The sequence below is a fragment of the Panthera leo genome, chromosome C1 (assembly GCF_018350215.1).
Source record: "Panthera leo isolate Ple1 chromosome C1, P.leo_Ple1_pat1.1, whole genome shotgun sequence".
In the NCBI taxonomy this organism is placed as follows: Eukaryota; Metazoa; Chordata; class Mammalia; order Carnivora; family Felidae; genus Panthera; species Panthera leo.
In genome coordinates, this window is record NC_056686.1 from 78669865 (window position 1) to 78690568 (window position 20704).

The 20704-nt window shown below is 34.6% G+C and overlaps 1 protein-coding gene across 8 annotated transcripts in view; it reads left to right on the forward strand.

Moving 5' to 3' along the window:
- The window catches only part of CCDC18 (coiled-coil domain containing 18), a 108195-nt gene that overhangs the window by 51690 nt on the left and 35801 nt on the right, over window positions 1–20704 (forward strand). For all 8 annotated transcript variants that reach the window (XM_042952866.1, XM_042952865.1, XM_042952868.1 and 5 more), the window contains 5 exons: window positions 3480–3596; window positions 9037–9204; window positions 11121–11263; window positions 15920–16083; window positions 16302–16515. In XM_042952866.1, coding sequence (XP_042808800.1) covers window positions 3480–3596; window positions 9037–9204; window positions 11121–11263; window positions 15920–16083; window positions 16302–16515 — 806 coding nt within the window. The remainder of the gene's footprint in view (window positions 1–3479; window positions 3597–9036; window positions 9205–11120; window positions 11264–15919; window positions 16084–16301; window positions 16516–20704) is intronic.

The window sequence follows — 20704 nt, forward strand, 5'->3', positions numbered from 1 at the left end:
ATAGGTCCAAACATGCTGATGTTATTCTGTCATATATGGCTTGAATATAAAGGATATTTTAAAAATCCAGTGTTATTTTTGACCAGTATTCTGTTTTTAATCCATTTTGTGACCCAGTATGCCCATGTAAACACAATAGTATGTTTATCCATAACTTTCATATAGTATTCTCCAAAACTTGTAACATATAATGCCATATCCATTCATTTCCTCATGTAAAAGTAACCTCTAAGATCATTAACATGAAAAAGTTGTAAGCATGAAATAATTTCATTAAATAAAATCTGTATTGCCACTTCTGTTTTTAATTAAATGACCTAACACATCTAGCCAATCATCTAGTAATTTATTTCCATATGTTAATAACCAGATATTAAAATCAATAAGAGAATAAATTATCATATTGGGTTTTATTCCCTTAATAGCTTTAATAGGTTTGATGTTATTCGGGCAAATGTCAAAATGAGGAAAAAATATAGAAGCAATGTTCCTATCACTATACCAAATTTGACATACTGGATATTTGTAGCAACAATAGGATATTTGAAATCTAGTTCTCTTCTTACTGATTATATCATTACTACCTTCCTTTTTTGACTTTTGGCCATGTGCCTGTACATACATTAATTTGTTCTTTGCATAAAAAATTTTGGATTTTGTTTTTAAAGTAACCAATTGAAGGTTATATTCTTATAATCAGTACATTCTTGAAAAATGCAATCAATCCAACTGTTTAACAAAGGAAATACAAAGGTAACTAATGAAATCATAGAATTATGAATTTTCTACCTGTAGTGTAGGAAAGTTATAAGAATCAATTTAAAGTTATATCACCTATGAGAGTATGATTAATGAGAACTAGAAGATTGATGGGAAAATTCTGAATAGGTAACAAGAAACCAATAAATTAAAGCAATTATGTTACCTGCTGTTAAATAAAAAATTGAGAAGGTGCTTATTAGATTTAGGGATTTTGTTTATTTGTTTTCTCTTGATTGCTTTTATATTCCACTCTGGAATTTTTTTTCTTCCCAAGGAAAGTCAGAACTGGAAAAAAAATAAACAACAAAAAAAGAACTTAGCTGCTTTTGTTTAAGAAAGTTAGACTAGAGGGGCGCCTGGGTGGCTTAGTCGGTTGAGCATCCAACTTCGGCTCAGGTTGTGATCTGGTGGTTTGTGGGTTTGAGCCCCGCATTTGGCTGTATGCTATCAGCACAGGGCCTGTTTCAGATCCTCTGTCTCCCTCTTCCACCTTAATATTTAAACTTGCATCTCCTCTGAGCAGAAACTTTCTCCTACATCTGTAGAGCACTTTTATATACCAGAGAAAGTAAAAATTAATCAGCAACATCATTCAACACATAGTCTGTACTGAAATTTTTCTGATTATTTAAAATTGTTCTTTATAGCCTTCTACTCAAAGCATGGTCTATGGACCAGCAGCATCAACATCACCTAGGAACTTGTGAACAGAATTTCATCTGTGCCCCAGACCTCCTGAACAGAATTGGGACTAAGGTGAAGCAAGTGAGTTGCTTCTGGTGCACAACTTAACGAGATGCTTACTCTCAGGGTTATGTAAGTGGAGGGCTGGTGCTTGGCATGACCCTGAGAGTTAGTGCCTCCTTAAATTTTGAACACATGTCTCCTGTCTTACCCTAATCCTGGCCCTTCTACTGAATCTTAATCTGTATTTGAGTAGGGTGCCCAGGTGATTTGTATGCCCATTAAAACCTTGAGAAACACTACTTCAGCTTGTTCTTTTTCTTTTTCCAATCTAGGATTCAATTATAATTACATGTTACATCTGGCACTTTAGATTTCCTTAAACTCACTTACTCCTTCTATTCTTCCTGATACTGAATCTTCTGAAAAGTGTAGGTCAGCTAGAATACCGCATGAGTTATATTGTGCTCTTCTATTGCTTCCTATCTGGAAGCACATGTCAGACCACCCCATTATTGGCATTGACAATACTGACATGTTTTTTAAGCTAATTATTGCCAGATCTCACCATGTTAAGGACACAGTTTTTTCCTATATAATTAATAAACAAAATGTGGGGTGATTCTTTCAGGCAGTATGAATGTCCTGCTCCTCAACAACCTTATAACCAATGGTTTTAACATCTAGTGATAAATCTTGCCAGAATTAGTTTTTACACTGTTAATTATCAGGTATGATATTCTTGCAGAGTCATAGATTTTATTTTTTCTCTGCATATGGGAGATGATACAAGTACCAGTGCTCGTTCTCATGCTTCAGAAAGAAAACCGATAAGTATTTATACCTTTCATAAAACAAATGTTAATTTAAAAATTATTACTAGGGCAACAATTTGTTAACAAGGATAATCTTTCAAAATTATAAACTTTTTAGCTATTAATGGTTATATTCACAGGCTATAGGGACAATCTTCAAAAACTGTCTTTCAAGATTCTCTATTTAGAAATAAGAGTTGTGAGGATAATTTCATGATGTAGAATAAATAGTATCTGCCAGAAGAGGCATTTTTCTCTTTTTCTTAAGATTATTTTTACACCTTCAAGATGACTTACAAGAATGCTGTTGGTATTAGAGGGGGAAAAAAACACTCCTGAGAAGCTCAAAATTACACCAAGAAAGGAGCAAAAGAAGAATCTTATTGACAGATGGGCTGTGGAGCACATGTGCAAATTGTGGCCCTTGAACTAATTTTTGTGAAAAAAAATTATTGAAAGTGGGTTGCTCTTTGCCCATTTGCTCTTTAAGGCAGTGTAAAGCATCTGCAGCTGTGTCAACACTTGAACTAAGTTACATTGCTGCCTTTTTGAAAATATTTTCAGATTTAGAGCAAATGCAGCCATCTCCTAAGTTTCTTTTTTTTCCCTAGCTAACAAAAGCATTTTTATTTCTTAGTGACTTCAGCATATTCAGAATATTCACACCAATGCATTATTAGCACAGTACACCAGTGTATGCTCATTTTACTATTTTTCTTGATCAAAGGAGCTTAAAGAATAGGCTTAAATATTGCTTACCTTTTTAGGTAAATATTAAATATTTTAGGGTGTTTGGCTTACAGGTTTTTGACAATTGGCCCCAGTCTGTCTTTCCAATCTAATCTCCCATAAATGGATTCTCTTCATACCCTAAACTACCAACTTCGCACCATTTCCTTTCATTGTCTTGTCTCTGAAAATATTCCCTCTTCCTGGAATGCCCTTCTTTACTTGTTCATGTTCTATATGTTCTTCAGGATTCCAGTCTCTGGTTTCCTAATTTGTAATGAAAAATTAGTTTTCTACATAAATCTTTTCTGTGATAGCATTTTGTATTCTAAGCTGGACTGTGTATTCACTGTTTGAAGCAGTTAGGTAACATGAGGAGATAAATCTGTAAAATATTGAGCACATAATAAACACTCATTAATATTAATATTAGTTGACTTTCCTTTTCCTTTTTTTTTTTTTTTTTTTTTTTGCTTTTTTCCTGCTTAGGTCAGACAACTAGATTCAGCACTAGAAATGTGTAAGGAAGAACTTGCCTTGCATTTGAATCAATTGGAAGGAAATAAGGAAAAGTTTGAAAAACAGCTAAAGAAGAAATCTGAAGAGGTAAATTAACATTTTTGTTAAATAGCATATTTTCCAAGTGATTTCTTTTTGAGATATTTTTAAGATTGTTTAAAAGTATGTCTTTATGTAGCTGATGAAAAAATCTTTCCATTAAAATGTAAATCCCAATTTTATATTCTTTATGAAACAATTCACTGCAACACAAAATATGACACCTTAAAATGCTGATTCTTTTATCTATTTTTAGGGAATCATAAGATTAAATTATTATTAATATCACAGATTAACTCTAAAATGATTAACTTTAAAATATTATTTTAGATTTAGAATTATAAAATTCTTCAAATTTTCTTCCATTTTGATTTTGCTACTTCTGGTTGTCTAAAGGGTTAAAAATTAGGTTTAGAAATTCGACTTTCTCTATTGAGATGAGTTTTTAAGATACTGGATAGATGATTCAAGTTATCTTATTCATCTCTATATCCTCAGTGTCTACCACTTTGCTTTCAACATAATATGTACTCACTAAATGTTTGCTCAAGGGGATAATCTTAGTGAAGAATTCCTTTATTTCTTTGTTAGAATTTATAATACAAATTTAAATAAGTTATATTTTAAAATATAAATTAAAGATAAGCTTTAAACCTTAAATTCATGTTCATAATCGTCCCCAACAAATTCTCATCAAAGTTGACTAGAATATATTCAGCCAGTTTCAGCCAGAAAAACAGAATCCTTTGTGTATCATTAAAATAGAATTTTATGCAGAGAATTAGATACATATATCATGGAAGAGGGGAGAAGCAAACAAAGCATGGTGAAGTGACTCAGAGATTATCATAAGAAAGGACCTACTATGGGGCGCCTTGGTGGCTCAGTCATTTAAGCATTAAGCGTCTGACTTCAGCTTGGGTCATGATCTCACAGTTCATGAGTTCGAGCCCCCGTGTCAGGCTCTGCACTGACAGCCCAGAGCCTGGGGCTTGCTTCAGATTCTGTATCTCCTCTATCTGCCCCTCCCCTGCTCATGCTCATCTCTCTCCCTCCCTCCCTCTTTCTCTCTCTGTCTCGCTCTCTAAAATAAATAAACATTTAAAAAAAAAGAAAAGAGAAAGGACCTACTACCATCATCAGGGATAGAGGAATATCAGGCAGAAATGGTGGACTATAGTACAGAAGTAGGACTGCCTAGTGAGCTAGGGCCACAAAGAAGGAGTCTGTCTAGTTAAAGCTGATACTGTAGAGGAAGAGAACTGCTACAGGTCCCTCACATTGGCTAAATGTTTCTATTACCCAGAGGGGAATTTCCTGCAAAACATGGAGCAGAGCAGGGGGAAAGCAGACACAGATCTAAAAACAGGTATATAGTTGACCAGCACTCCACACTTAGGTGTATCACATAATTATATAAGTTTAGAGGTTAAAAAAGGAAATCTTCATATTTCATATGGTCCTGCCTTCTTCCTTCCATGCCCCTCCATGAAGGCTTTTATAGCATCTTTGACAGACAGGCATGTATTTCTCCACTGCAGTATATGGAATTTGAATTGCCTAAACTATAGATACTTTGACTTCTTAAAATAGAAATATTTTATTTTATTAAAAATATATTTATTTTTATTTTACTGTGAACTTCTTTAAAACATTATTTAGACATTTATTCGATAGCCTTCATTATACTTCAGTGTAAATGGACTTGACAGAGATGGAATCTGGAGACAGGCAGTGTTTGTAACAAGGGGATTTGTTGAGCTTTAGACTTTGTGTTCTCAGAAACCGAATCAGTGAGTAGGGTGGATAATAGACAGTTATCTAAAATGAACAGAATTATTTTCAAAATGGCTGGCAATATAAACCTAGGCTCCAAACTGAATTAGAAATCAGAAGTAGTAAAATATGTACAACTATACTAGGGAATAAGTAAGTAAGTTAGAAAGATTTTCACCTTTTATTGCTGCTAAATTATTACCTCAGTGCACATGAATTGGCTTACTTAACAGGTTATCGTTCAGTCCTTCTGATAAAAAACATGGAAAAAATCCAATTACTATTTACTTTGTTTTTTTTAAGTACCACCCCATACATTTATTTACTTTTGAGTTATTTGTCTTTAGAGCAAATTTTAATGTCATTCTAGTTAATATTACAGTTAATTACAGTTGTCCTTGAACAATGCAGAAGTTAGAGGCACTGATCCCCTCTCCATGTAGTTGAAGATCCTCATATAACCTTTGACTTCCCAAAAACTTAACTACAAATAGCCTACTGTTGACCAGAAGCCTTACCATAGCATAAACATGGGATCAACACAGATTTTCTATGTTATATGTATTATATACTGTATTCTTACAGTAAAGTAGGATAGAGAAAAGAAAATGTGATTAAGAAAATCATAAGAAAGAGAAAATATATTTGCAGAACTCTACTGTAAAACAGCTGCATAAGTGGACCTATGCAGTTCAAACTCATATTGTTCAAGAGTCAGCTGTAATTTATCAGAATTGTGAGATTTTCATCATATATAGCTAGGTTTTAGAAAATTGGATTTGGTTCACAGTACGTCCGTTCTGTTACTAATAGTGATGTTATAAAGGTGTTTTAATCTTTTAGATCTTTTTAATCTGTAGATTAAATCAGTAATCTTTAAATCACACACTAGCTGAATAATTGAGTGGCTCTAGAGCATATTGAGAAGAAGTTAGCCAGTTGTAAAAACTAAATGTTGATTATCCACCACAGAAAGATAATAAAAATTCCTCTGAGATTTTTGTCTCAGGTATATACTGTTTTCCAGATATTGAAGTAAGTACATTTATGATTAAAATAATAGTAATTTGGGGTTCTAAATCATTTTGAAAAGATTTTAATTCCATATTAAAATGCTTTACAAAGTGGTAAAAATATGTGTTGATGCAGAATTACACTGTTAATATGATAGGAGAAAGTAAACACAAAACAGATGTGAGTAAGTCTAAACATTTTTGCATATAGCATTTCTTCAAGTAAAATCAGTTATTTTATTGATATTTTTACTCACATTGATGGACTTAAATTTTGAGGATTTGGCATCATCATATCATATCAGTAACTTTTCTGGGTTATGTTTTATTTATTTTTTTTAAATTATCTGTTTTTGAGAGAGAGCGTGAGTGGACAAGGGGCAGAGAGAGAGGAAAAGAGGATCTAGAGTGGGGTCTGCATTGACAACAGAGAGCACCACCCAATGGGGGGACTGAACTCACAAACCATGAGATTACGACCTGAGCCTAAATTGGAAGCTGAACCTACTGAGCCACCCAGGCGCCCCTGGGTTATGTTTTATTTTTAAGTAATAATTGTGAGTGTTTTTCCTTTGGATATAGATTAATCTAGATAAAGTTCATTGTAAAGTAGATTTTAAAGTATAAATTCTACTTTCTTCTTGCCCCCAGTTATAAAATAGTGAATCCTTTAGGAATACTTGATTCTCCGAATATCATAATGTAGCAGAAAATATAATGAAAAACTATTTCTTATATTTTAAAGTCAAATGGAAATTAAAGGGTAGTACAATAAAATGCCACTTTAAGTTGGGTAGATGCAGGTTGATTTTTGTGAATTGATATTTGTGATAAAACTAACAGATATTCAATATTTTTAATTGAAATTATTTTTCCAGTGGCCAGATTACTGAAATAAATTTTTATTGTTATTATGTGGTATGGCTTTCTTGGCGTTTTGGTTAAGATTTACCTTCTTTTCTTCTGTTTTGTCTTATCTTACCTTTGTCTTGTCTTAACATCTTGTCCACTTTTTTCTCTGACCAGAAAAAGAAGTCTAAGACAGGATGTTTTAGAAAAAATACTATTTAAACTTCTCTTGCAGGCAAATCAGTTCTATAGAAAATAAACTACTGCACTAAATGTGATCTGCAGTTTTCTCGGGAGCTAGCTAGTAAAACAAACAGGTGATACTGATACATGTTTGCCCTAAATAAATTATTTTCATACAGACAAAATTAAGTAGATTATCATAATAAAGAACTATAATAACAGAATAAGAAATTGGTTAGTTGCATAAGGTTCTCCAAGTTTACAGTATCATTAGATAATGAAGAAATGTGACATTTAAGAGTTTCTTATCATGAACAAGGAATATTGGTCCCTAAGCCCTTCATCATGCTGCTGAATGTTCAATTGCTGGATAATTAGAAAAAAGGACCAAACCATTGTTTTCCTCCACTATTTCTTAGAAGTTTAAAATTCCTTTCTTCTGGAATACTTACTGGAAAGATTTTTTTGCTTTAAAGGAATGGTTTTTATTTTCCTTCATGTTAAAAATAGTTTTGGGTAAGCAACAATAAGAAATCTTTTAAAGGTTTACCTACAATCTACTTTCTAATACTTAAGTTTTCAGTTTTCTAGTTACTTGCATGTTTTTCATAATTATGTCAATGAAACGTAATTCTATTTTTTCACTTAATTTCATTTTGCAAAATATTATATTTGCTACTGTCTTTTAAATTATGATATTAAATGGTTGCATCATTTGAAATCAGATTGATAAATCATCATTTATTAAACCTCTTACTTTTGAGAACAGGTAAGGAATATTATAAAATACATATTAAAATATGCTGTATTATTAGTATGATTTTAAAAATAATTTGGCATATTTATTGGATTTGGATTACTAGGACAAAGCAATTTTTTTTTCCTTTCTTAATAGGTACTTCCAGATAATTTTAAAGGTATCTTTTAAAGCAGTTTTAGGGACCAGCATATTCAAGTCCTAAATATGTGGAGTAAATGAATACAATTTCTTAGTTGATACTGTCATTTCCTTATGTATTTTTTGGAGCATGAATATTTGAGTGCTTTGCTGAGATACCATTTTACAAACAACAGCAATAGTAGCAACGATAATACAATAAATAAATAGCACCTAACATTTATGCAGGTCTTTTATGGCTATAGTTTATTATCAGTAAGGAGAAAAGATTCATCAGACAGAGTATGGAAAAATCCATACCTTTCTGTGTTCTCTGCCTTCTCTGGGAGGGATCACATAAAACATGCTCCTTTCTGTAGCAGTGAAATATGGTAATATGTGGGCAGTGTTTCTGCCCAGAGAAGCCTGTTTGTGACTTAAAGTTCAGGGTTTTTTTTATGGGGGGCTGGTCACCTAGGACAGTCACAAGTATTAAAATTACGAACTCCCAGGAGGAAAGCATGATTCAGTGCCAGAGCCAAGCAAAACAATGTCATCACTTAGGGAATGTTTGAAAAGCCACATTCCCAGATACCAGCCAAGAGCCGGCTCTATAAGCAGGCCCTTCTAACATCTTCCCATCAGAAAAATGAACCTGCCCTTCCATATAACAAACTTAAATATAATTGTCCCACATGACAAGTGAAGATAATAAGGAACACAGCTTTGACATTATATTGCTTTCTATTTGAAACATGTCATTTTAATGAAAAATGTATATATTTGTTAGGTATACTGTTTACAAAAAGAACTAAAGATAAAAAATCACAGTCTTCAAGAGACTGCTGAGCAGAATGTTATTCTACAGCATACTCTTCAGCAGCAGCAGCAAATGTTACAACAAGAGACAATTAGAAATGGAGAGCTAGAAGACATTCAAACTAAACTTGAAAAACAGGTATATATTATTGGCCAAAATGGTTTTACTTGTATAAAATATAAATTTTAAAAATTGATAATAGCTTTTTTGTTTTATTGGTTGCTATTTACGTCAAGGATTTCATATTATAAGAAATATTCTGTATTAATATTGTAAGATGAATAAAGTTCTATTTCTGTGTATTCTGACCTGCATTTCTAATAGCATAGGCACATTTTTGCCATCCAGAGAACTTAGTTATAATTTAGACTTCTTTATTCAACCTTGTTTTTGGATCAGGACATGTGATCTAAATTTCTAAAAAATCTAAAAATTTCTCTAGTATTTGGGGTAAATTTTCCACTGTATAAAGTATTCTCTTTCTACCTTTCATTCATGTTCCACTATGCATAGATTCCATGTTGGATCCTTTCAGATTATTACTCATCTTTAGATTCTTTCTGCTTATGAATGGGCTATTTAATAAAACAGAGAGTGGGTGGGTTTTCAATGGTTCCCTTTACTTTTTACCTGGCTACTATTTTAATTTTATTCTTGGAACTTGAGTTGGAAGTGTGGATATTAATGACTTAGAATTTGTATTTAATTATTTGGTGAGAGGTTTTAGAAGAGCCGAGAGGATATTAAAATCATTAGCCAGATATTAATTTGAAGAGCAGTTTTGTAAATGTTCTTTGAAAACATGGAGTGGCTGAAATTAATTAGGGAGAAAATACAGAATGATGGGTGAGAAGATTGACTTAGATAGATCTCTGTGAGATATGGTACATAGAAACCAAAGTAAATATTTCATGAAATAAGGAATGATAATTGGTGTCATGGGCCGTTGAAATCAAGATCAAATAAAATAATGGTTGAGAAATGTCTACTGGAATTACCAACATGGATGTTATTAGTGACATTGCACGGTTTCTGTAGAATGGCTAGATTGCTTTGGGTTGAAAAAAAAATGATTTCTTCAGGTTGAGGAATGAATGAGAAATGAGAAGATGATACAGTAAGCATGGAAAACTGAGAAATTGGGCTTTGAAGAGGAGGAAAGAAAGAGCAGTGGTAGTTGGAGGGAGGTAGAGATATGAAGGATAGTTTTTTTAAATAATTTTTAAAAGTTTATTTTTATTTATTTTGAGAGATAGAGAGCAAGTGGGGGAAGGACAGAGAGGGAGACAGAATCTGGGCTGTCAGTGCAGAGCCTAGTGTGGGGCTTGAACTCATGAACTGTGAGATCATGACCTGAGTCAAAATCAAGAGTTGAAAGCTTAACTGACTGAGCCACCCAGGTGCCCCTGAAGGATAGTTTTTTTTGTGATGGGAATGTCTTGAACGTGTTTAAATGCTAATTAATACAAAGAAGCCCAGAGGAGAGAGCAGAGATAGTCAAGAGTATGAGTTCCTGAGAAAGTGGATAGTTTCCTGAGAAAGTGATTCCAGAACACCAGTGAAGCAATTTGAGTTATATAGGAGGAAGAATACCTCCTTCACTGTACGGGAACATAAGAAATAATGAATAGAAGCAAATTCAAGTGATAACGTTTGATGGCAGTTGAGAATCTAGAAATCTTTCACCAAATGAGCCAATTTGTGAAGAAGGAAAGCAACATAGTTTGACAAGAGAAGAAACATTTCAAATAGGGATAATGAAAAGAGGAAAATTAACCATTATTTTGTTCAATTCTTATAAATCCTATTTTAGTGTTATGATGTGACTACTTCTATAAATATGTAATATGAATGAAATATCTTTAATATACAAAGTTTAGTTTTGCTTTTTTATTTCCAGAACATTATTTCCTGGTGTGTACTTTGAGTTTTATAATACATCTTGAAACTGAATTATAGGCTAGACCACATATTTATATAAATATATATTTTTCTTCCAAAGAATGTTAAGCTGTGACTGAACTTAAAATACTTAATGAAAATTGTTTTACAAGGTATCAAAACTGGAACAAGAGCTTCAAAAACAAAGGGAAAGTTCAGCTGAAAAGTTGAGAAAAATGGAGGAGAAATGTGAAGCAGCCACGCATGAAGCCGATTTGAAAAGGCAAAAAGTCATTGAGCTTACTGGTACTGCCAGGTAAAATGAATATGTTAGTTTTTCTTTCTCTCCCTGTTTCAACATCGGTAGTTATCTGAATTTCAATATCACATAATGTTCAGTGAAGCTTTTGCTTAAGGATTTAATTTCTTCACAGTCTGTGTTCCTGTAGCATTTTGTTTGTACCTTTATATCCTTCTTTATGCTTCTTTTGTACCACAGTTTACTGTTCTTTATCCTCCTGTTGTATTATAAGTTCCTTAAGGACTGGATAATTTCTGGTTTCTTTCAGGGTCATCCCTACAGCAATTAGCATAGTTCAGTACATCTCATAGGCACTCAACAACTGTTGTGTTGTATTAAATTGTGAATACTATTGAAAGTTGTAGGCAAAGATGTACTCACTGAAAACTTTCACAGGATCTAATTGTTTCTGGGACACAGTAAATACAACAGTAGTTCTGAACCTTGACTGAACTTTAAAATTATCTGAGGAGCTTTAAAAAGTACTGATGCCTACGTCTCACCTCTAAGGATTCCGATTTAATTTGGCTGAACCAGGCCTAGGAATCAATAGTTAATTGATTAAGAAAGGGACCCATGAGCTGAAAGCATTCCCCAGCTTCCCCAGATCTCTTCTACTTTGTCAATAAGAGTTTACATAATCAATAATACACTCATAATTAACCTGCCATGCTACCAACAGGACTCAAGAATTAACTTAGCCACTTGAACTAAAACCCCATGTCCCCAGGTTCCCTCTCCCCCACTGACAGAAGTAAAGATCAGGCCTTTGTGCATTGAGCAGCAACTTGCTTTTCTTTCTTTCTTTCTTCCTTCTTTCTTTCTTTCTTTTTTTTAAAGTGTTTATTTATTTCTGAGGCAGAAGGAGACAGAGGGAGCAGGAGTGGGGCAGAGAGAGAGGGAGACACGGAATCAGAAGCAGGCTCCAGGCTCCAAGCTGTCAGCACAGAGCCCAACACGGGGCTCGAACTCACAGACTGCGAGATCATGACCTGAGCTGAAGTCAGACACTCAACCGACTGAGCCACCCAGGCGCCCTGCAACTTGCTTTTCTAGATGTCAACTCTCTCAGCAGGGTCAAGAGAATTGCCCTTTGTTTAAGACTAAGATCACAGTTTCAGACTTACTTTCTTCCATTGATTGGTGTCTATTCACAAAATAGCCTCACCACCAGCGTCTACTTGAATAGTTACATCATAACTTTATCCTTGCTTATGCTACACACCACAAGAAGCTGTGTATTTCCAGCTCAACAGTCATCTCATACTAATTCCCAAAACTTCACCATGTATACTGTTTCCTTCTCTCAACTTATCCCAATTTCTGAGAGACTTCTACTTGTCCTCTGAAACTCACAGTCCTTCCTGAAAAACATTCTCTGTATTTCCCATTTCTTTGCTTTAACAGAAATATGCCTCTTCCCTGAGGACCTTGTTTCTTGTCCTGCAACCCTCTAAAGTTCCAATAGTTCCTACAGTTCCTATACCACAGGGTTGAGATATGGAATAGTGTATACCAACTCTGTAAACCTCTGGTCACCAGACAAGATATTATCCCTCACTGTCGCTGACACCTACAGGCCACCTGATGTATTGTTGCTCCCTCCAACACCAATTGTGTCATTATTCTTGATGATTTCAATATCTATTAGCTGATCCTTCTGACACATTAGCATCTCATTTTAAAAATTCCTCTCCTCTAATGATCTTGAGCTCTATCATACCTCAGCCACTCCCTCACATGATTTACTCTAGATCTTGTCATTTCCATTATCTGCAGTTTTTCCATGATCGGGATATTAGGCATCTATACCTATATTATCACCTCATTCCCTTTAATACCCCAAATTCAATGATCCTTTGATCTACACAAGATCTCTAATTCATTAGTTCCACCACTGTCTCATTCCCTGATGTCCTCTCCTTTCTCTACCCAGCTTAAATTCAAGTTAGGTCATTAGAATCAATGATTTGCATCTGCTTGCAACTCTTACCTCTCACTCCTTTGTCTATATACCGTTAAGTTGTTCCAACTCACACTACTCCATGCTTGCATCTTTACAGAAACTGGAGAAAAATATAAGCACGCTGACCAATCTTACTTTAAATTCATAATTTCAAGGGACATGCTGCCTAGCAATCAAAACATTACTGACTTTGTAGAAGACACTTAGTCATTTTCTTTCAAAATTCTCAACAACCCCTTACCAATCCCTGCCCTCACTGATGATCTTGCTTTCTCTTTCAATGAGAAAATTGAAGCAATTTCTTGTTCCTATTCTTACCCTCACCCTTTGGCTTTTAGACAAAACCTCTTGATTATAGCTAATAGGCACATTTAGTAAGAAAAGTAAATCCTAAATACTCATAGGAAGCTTATGAGCAAAATGATTAAACTTCATAAGAAAGAAATACCCTAGCTCCATGATATCTTCTTCTCATGGAAGAGAAGGGTTTCGGGTTTTGTTTTCTCTGGTACCACTTGTTTCTTTCACTTCTGGAGCTACAATTTATAGAACTTTAATATACAAAGTCTATTTCCAGTCTCAGACTTGATTGCTTTCAATCAAGAAGGTGAAGTATTTCTGGAAAAACTGGTGGATTTAAAGCCTGTTGTAAAATTTTGAAAGAGAAAACTTTTTAGTATTGGATTATTTATAATTAAAAATTTTTAATGTTTTTATATTTGAGAGAGAAAGAGTGAGAGAGCACAAGCAGGGGAGGGGCAGACTGAGTGGGGGACACAAGATCCTAAGCAGGCTGCATGCAGACAGCCTGATGTAGTGCTCGAACTCACAGACTGTGAGATCATGAGCTGAGCCAAAGTTGGATGCTTAACTGACTGAGCCACTCAGGCACCCCTATAATTAAAATTTTTTAACCCTTAAATATTTATTATATTATACTAATCCTTCATTCACCTAGCATCAAGGAAGAATGAGTAGGTGTTGATAAATAAATAGGAGTGGAATTTATCTTCACCAAGTACTGAAACTTTAAAACAAAACAAAAAACACTTTTTGGTAGAAATTTTCCAAAATATATATTTTCTTGTCATTTTTAACTTCTCTGGGTATCTCAGGGTTATTGTTGCCTACATCAATTATTATACCATGCTGAAATATAGTAGCACCTCAACAAAATCTTGAAGAATATAGAGTTCTGTTTCTTATTAAATGTCTATAGACTACTGTGCTTTTTGGGTTCTTGTATTTTTTTTTTTTAATGTTTATTTATTTCTGAGACAGAGAGAGACAGAGCGTGAGTTGGGGAGGGGCAGAGAGAGAGGGAGACACAGAATCCGAAGCAGGTTCCAGGCTCTGAGCTGTCAGCACAGAGCCAGACGCAGGGCTCGAACTCAAACCGTGAGATCATGACCTGAGCTGCAGTCGGTCGCTCAACTGACTGAGCCACCCAGGTGCCCTGAGTTCTTGTATTTTTTAATATAATTTTCCCCCAACTTCTTTGCTGACAAGCTCTCACTGTTGGTACTATATGCCAACCTCTTTCAATTATTATTTTCTAATTATGTTTTATATCTCCTCTAATATAAGAAATGAATTAGTTGAGCTAAATATCACTTACCTGAAATTTTAGATATGAAAACGGGTAATTATGCACTTATCTAATCAGCTCCTTAACTTTTTGGACCATGGACATATTTGAGGATATGATAAAGCTATGAATTATTTTCTATATACAGATAAACATATGTATATGTAATTTTACATATTGTTTCAGGAGTTTTATAGTTTTCCTTAAGTTTACTCACAGACATCAGACTAAAAACCCTTTGAACAAATCCAAATTTGTCTAAGTTGCATTTACAAAAGAAATGTTCTTGTTTGCAAACTCAATTTACAAAATATCAAAGACCTAAAGAAACACCCAACAAAAAATGTTGATTAAAGGAGCGTCAGTTCTGCCCACCATTGAGGACGGCATTAACAGTTTTTTAATGAGTGAATATCATTTTGGAATGAGCAAAATATGGACTTAAAACTTTTTCTCACTATGTTGATTTGTCTGTAGGTAGAGGAGCTTCCATGTTGGAATAAGCTCAGGACTGACGGAAAGTTAGTAAACCTGATTCTCTCACTATTAATAACTATTTGTCTTATCCCAGACAATTCACTCAGCTTCCAGTTTCCTCATCTGTAAAGCAAGAATGTTGTACTAGTCTGAGAATCTCTAGTCCTTAAAAAAGATAACATAAAATAATAAAACTCTGAATAAAAGTGACTGACTTGGTTCTCCTATGACTAATATAGTCATTATGGTGAATATTTTGATGGGTTGGCTTCCTTATTTTCTGTGTTGCAGTAACAAAAATTCCAGGTGAATGAGACACCTATCCATGGAGGTTCTCAGCATATACAGAGCTTTACACAAGCTAACTGTAGTTAGATTGGAAAGAAGGCTTGTCTTGCTAAATAGTACCAGGTAATACAGTCATATTTAGTGGTACATAACTGGGGCAGAATTACACATTTCTAGTTGGAGCATTTTTAATAATATGTGACCTAAGATTGTGACTAGATAGATGTTTTGCTGATATTTGTCCTTATATAACTTGAAGATTTTGTTCAGTCAGAGACAAGTCAATTGGTTTCAGTTATTCAGCTTTCCAAATGATCATTTATTACTTGTTTCATTTTTTGTTTTTAATTAGGCAAGTAAAACTTGAGATGGATCAGTACAAAGAAGATCTATCTAAAATGGAAAAAGAAATAATGCACCTAAAACGAGATGGAGAAAATAAAGCAATGCACCTCTCTCAGTTAGACATGATCTTAGAACAGACAAAGACAGAACTAGATAAGAAGACAAATTCTGGTAAGCAACAGGTTAGCTGAGCTTAGCTGCCTGTATGTTTATATTTAAAGAAGTGGAATAAAGTGAAAATTTGTGATAGTGGGACTGGAAGGAACAATGAGTGGTCAGTATTCTGCCTCTTGTAGATGAATAAAATTGTATATTCTTAATTGTAATTATTTACAAATTTTTATAACAAATGGCTTATATATAGTTCTAAAATTCGTCTTTCCTAACAGTGAAGGAGTTAGAAAAATTACAGCACCACACTGAAACTGAACTAACAGAGGCTTTGCAGAAACGGGAAGCATTAGAGTCTGAACTACAAAATGCTCATGGAGAATTAAAAAGCACTTTAAGACAACTTCAGGAATTGAGAGATGTACTACAGAAGGCTCAATTATCATTAGAGGAGAAATACACTACTATAAAGGATCTCACAGCTGAACTTAGGTGAGTTAAATAGTAAGAAATGATAGCACAATTACAAGTGTTTTACTTTGTTACTCTAACTCCTTGTGTCATACAGTAAAGTTTGTTTAATTATAAATGTCTAAAATTCTCACCTGCCCTTGGCTCATCCTATTCAGCCTGTCCCATGCTCCATCTAAGTAATTCAGCCATTCCTCTTGACTAGTATTTCCATCCTTGGTCTTTGGACCATTTTATTCTGACCCTCTCCTATATTAAATAGTGGTAAAAAACTATTGGACCAGTGTACAGCAGTGGTTAGTAGCAAAATAATATTAATAACAATATTTTCTTTGGGGGCACCTGGGTGGCTCAGTTGGTTAAGCATCCAACTTCAGTTCAAGTCATGATCTCATAGCTCGTGAGTTCAAGCCCCACGTTGGACTCTGTGCTTAACAGCTCAGAGCCTGGAGCCTGCTTCAGATTCTGTGTCTTCATCTCTGTCTCTCTGCCCCTCCCCTGCTCACGCTCTGTCTCTCTCCCTATCTCAAAAATAAATAAACGTTAAAAAAAATTAAAGAAAAACAAAACAGTGTTTTATTTGTATTAAGCCCTTATTTTGTGCCAGAATCATGCAAGGGACTTCTTTTATGACTTTACTCATTTCTTTACAACAAACTTATTATACACATATTACCACCTATTTGCACTTGAGAAAACTGAGGCTTGGGAGAATTAAGTAAAATACAGTCTGGATAATGAGGTCCAGAAAAGGGTGTTAAACACAAGTCTGACCAACTCTAAAATCTGAGTTCTTGGATTAACAGTAGTAGCATAAAATACTGTTCCAGCACACATCTATGGTGAGTGGGAGTGGAGAACCAAACCAGAACCAAGGTGTGGGAAATAGATTCTGGAAAGGAAAATGGAATTACAAACCACATTGTGAAAAGTGGGATGACAGGATAGAGAGCAGCAAGATGACCTAGGAACTTAGATGTATCCTGTTACTCAGTGCAGGGCCCCCTTTTCTTTTCCATCCACAAAATCACTCTTAGGAAATTTCATACAGCTTTAAATACTGTGTGTCAGACTTCCAAACCCTAGTGATGATCTCTTCCCTAAACTCTAGACTCAAATATCTATGACTTGTTACCTCCACTCAAATGTTTTTTTAAGGGGCATCGTAAACTTGGCCAAAACAGAACTCTTTTTTTCTTCATAACTCTGTTCACCTTCCATCTAAGAATCATGCAATTGCACAAGTAAGAAATCTATAAGATTATTCCTCTCTCTTTGCCTCTGTTTTTTTCCCCATCCAGTCTATTAGGAATTCATGTCAACTTTATTTCTAAAACATATTTTGAAATCCATTGATTTCTTGGCCTCTTTTCTATTACCACCTTAGCACAAACTATCATCTCTCACCTGGTCTGTTGCTGTGGCTTCCCTGATGGTCTCCCAGCTTAAATTCCTGACACTCCCCCAATCCATTTAAGTTTATGATTTAAAACAATACAAATGGATTTAAGTTTATTATTTAAAACATAAATCAGATTATATTGCTTCTCAACTAAATTGCTTTCCCTATTTAAATATTTCTAATGGCTTCCCAACATATTCAGAATAAAATCCATGCTCCTTGGGAAATGTAAATCAAAACTACAGTGAGATGCTGCTTCACACCCACTCTAATGACCATGATAAAAACAAACAAAAACAAAACAAAACTGAAAATAATAAGTGTTAGCAAGTATTTAGAGAAATTGGAACCTCATACATTGCTGTTGGAAACTAAAATGGTACAGTGCCTGTGGAGAACAATTTGGCAATTCCACAATAAGTTGAACATAGAATTACCATATAAATCATTAATCCCACTCCTAGTTATACCCCAAAAGAATTAAAAACAGATGTTCAAAATAATTGTGCACCAATGTTCATGGAAGCTCTATTCACAATAGCTGCTAAGTGGAAATAACCCAAATATCCTTCAGTAGTTGAATGGATGAATAATGTGATAGATATATCCATATAGGGAATATTATTCAGCCATGAAAGGGAATAAAGTACTGATGTGTGTTACAACAGAGGTGAACCTTGAAAACAGGTTCATCTTGAACCTTGAAATAAAGCAGACACATGTTGTCTGATTCCATTTATATGGAATATCCAGAATTAGAAAATCCCTAAGGATAGAAAGCCGATTAATGGTTGTTAGAACTAGGGGTGGGACACTGGTAAGTAACTGCAGATGAGTATTAGATTTGCATTTGGAGTGATGAACAAGTACTGGAAATAGACAGTGGTGATGGTTACACAACATTGTGAATTTACTTAGTATAACTGAACTATACACTTTAAAGTGGCTAAAATAGTAAATCTTTTTTTAAATTAATTTATTTATTGTTTAATTTACATCCCAGTTACTTAGCATATAGTGCAACAATGATTTCAGGAGTAGATTCCTTAATACCCCTTACCCACTTAGCCCATCCCCCCTCCCACAACCCCTCCAGCAACCCTCTGTTTGTTCTCTATATTTAAGACTCTTTTATGTTTTGTCCCCCTCCCTGTTTTTATATTATTTTTGCTTCCCTTCCCTTATGTTCATCTGTTTGGTATCTTAAAGTCCTCATATGAGTGAAGTCATATGATATTTGTCTTTCTCTAATTTTGCTTGGCATAATACCCTCTAGTTCCATCCACGTAGCTGCAAATGGCAAGATTTCATTCTTTTTGATTGCCAAGTAATACTCCATTGTATACATATACCACATCTTCTTTATCCATTCATCTGTTGATGGGCAGTTGGGCTCTTTCTATGCTTTGGCTATTGTCGATAGTACTACTATAAACATTAGGGTGCATGTTCCCCTTTGAAACAGCACACCTGAATCCCTTGGGTAAAGACCTAGTAGTGCAATTGCTGGGTCGTAGGGTAGTTCTATTTTTAATTTTTTGAGGAGCCTCCATAGTGTTTTCCAGAGTGGCTGCACCACTTTGCATTCCCATCAGCAGTGCAAAAGAGATGCTCTTTTTCAGCATCCTCGCCAATATCTGTTGTTGCCTGAGTTGTTAATTTTAGCCATTCTGACAGGTGTGAGGTGCTGTCTCGTGGTTTTGATTTGTATTTCCCCGATGATGAGTGATATGAGGATTTTTCATGTGTCGGTTAGCCATCTAGATGTCTTCTTTGAAGAAGTGTCTATTCATGTCTTTTGCCCATTTCTTTACTGGATTATTTGTTTTTTGGGTGTTGAGTTAGAGAAGTTCTTTATAGATTTTGGATGCTAATCCTTTATCTGATATGTCGTTTGCAAATATCTTCTCCCATTCATTCGGTTGCCTTTTAGTTTTGCTGATTGTTTCCTTCACTGTGCAGAAGCTTTTTATTTTGATGAGGTCCCAATAGTTCATCTTTGCTTTTGTCTCCCTTGCCTCCGGAGACGTATTGAGTAAGAAGTTGCTGCGTCCAAGGTCAAAGAAGTTTTTGCCTGCTTTCTTCTTGAGGATTTTGATGGCTTCCTGTCTTACATTTAGGTCTTTCATCCATTTTGAGTTTATTTTTGTGTATGGTGTAAGAAAGTGGTCCAGGTTCATTTTTCTGCATGTCGCTGTCCAGTTTTCCCAGCACCACTTGCTGAAGAGACTGTCTTTATTCCACTGGATATTCTTTCCTGCTTTGTTAAAGATTAGTTGGCCCTATGTTTGTGGGTCCATTTCTGGGTTCTCTGTTCTGTTCCATTGATCTGACTGTCTGGTTTTGTGCCAGTACCAAACTGTCTTGATGATTACAGCTTTGTAATACGTCTTGAAGTCTGAGATTGTGATGCCTCCAGCTTTGGTTTTCTTTTTCAAGATTGCTTTGGCTATTCGGGGTCTTTTCTGGTTCCATATAAATTTTAGGGCTGTTTGTTCTCGCTCTGTGAAGAATGCTGGTGTTATTTTGATAGGGATTGCATTTAATAACTAGATTGCTTTGGGTAGTATCGACATTTTAACAATGTTTGTTCTTCCAATCCATGAGCATGGAATATTTTTTCATTTTTTTTGTGTCTTCTTCAATTTCTTTCATAAGCTTTCTATAGTTTTCAGTGAATAGATTTTTAACCTCTTTGGTTATGTTTATTCCTAGGTATTTTATACTTTTTGGTGTGGTTATAAATGGGATCAATTCCTTGATTTCTCTTTTTGTTACTTCATTAATTATTGGTATATAGGAATGTAA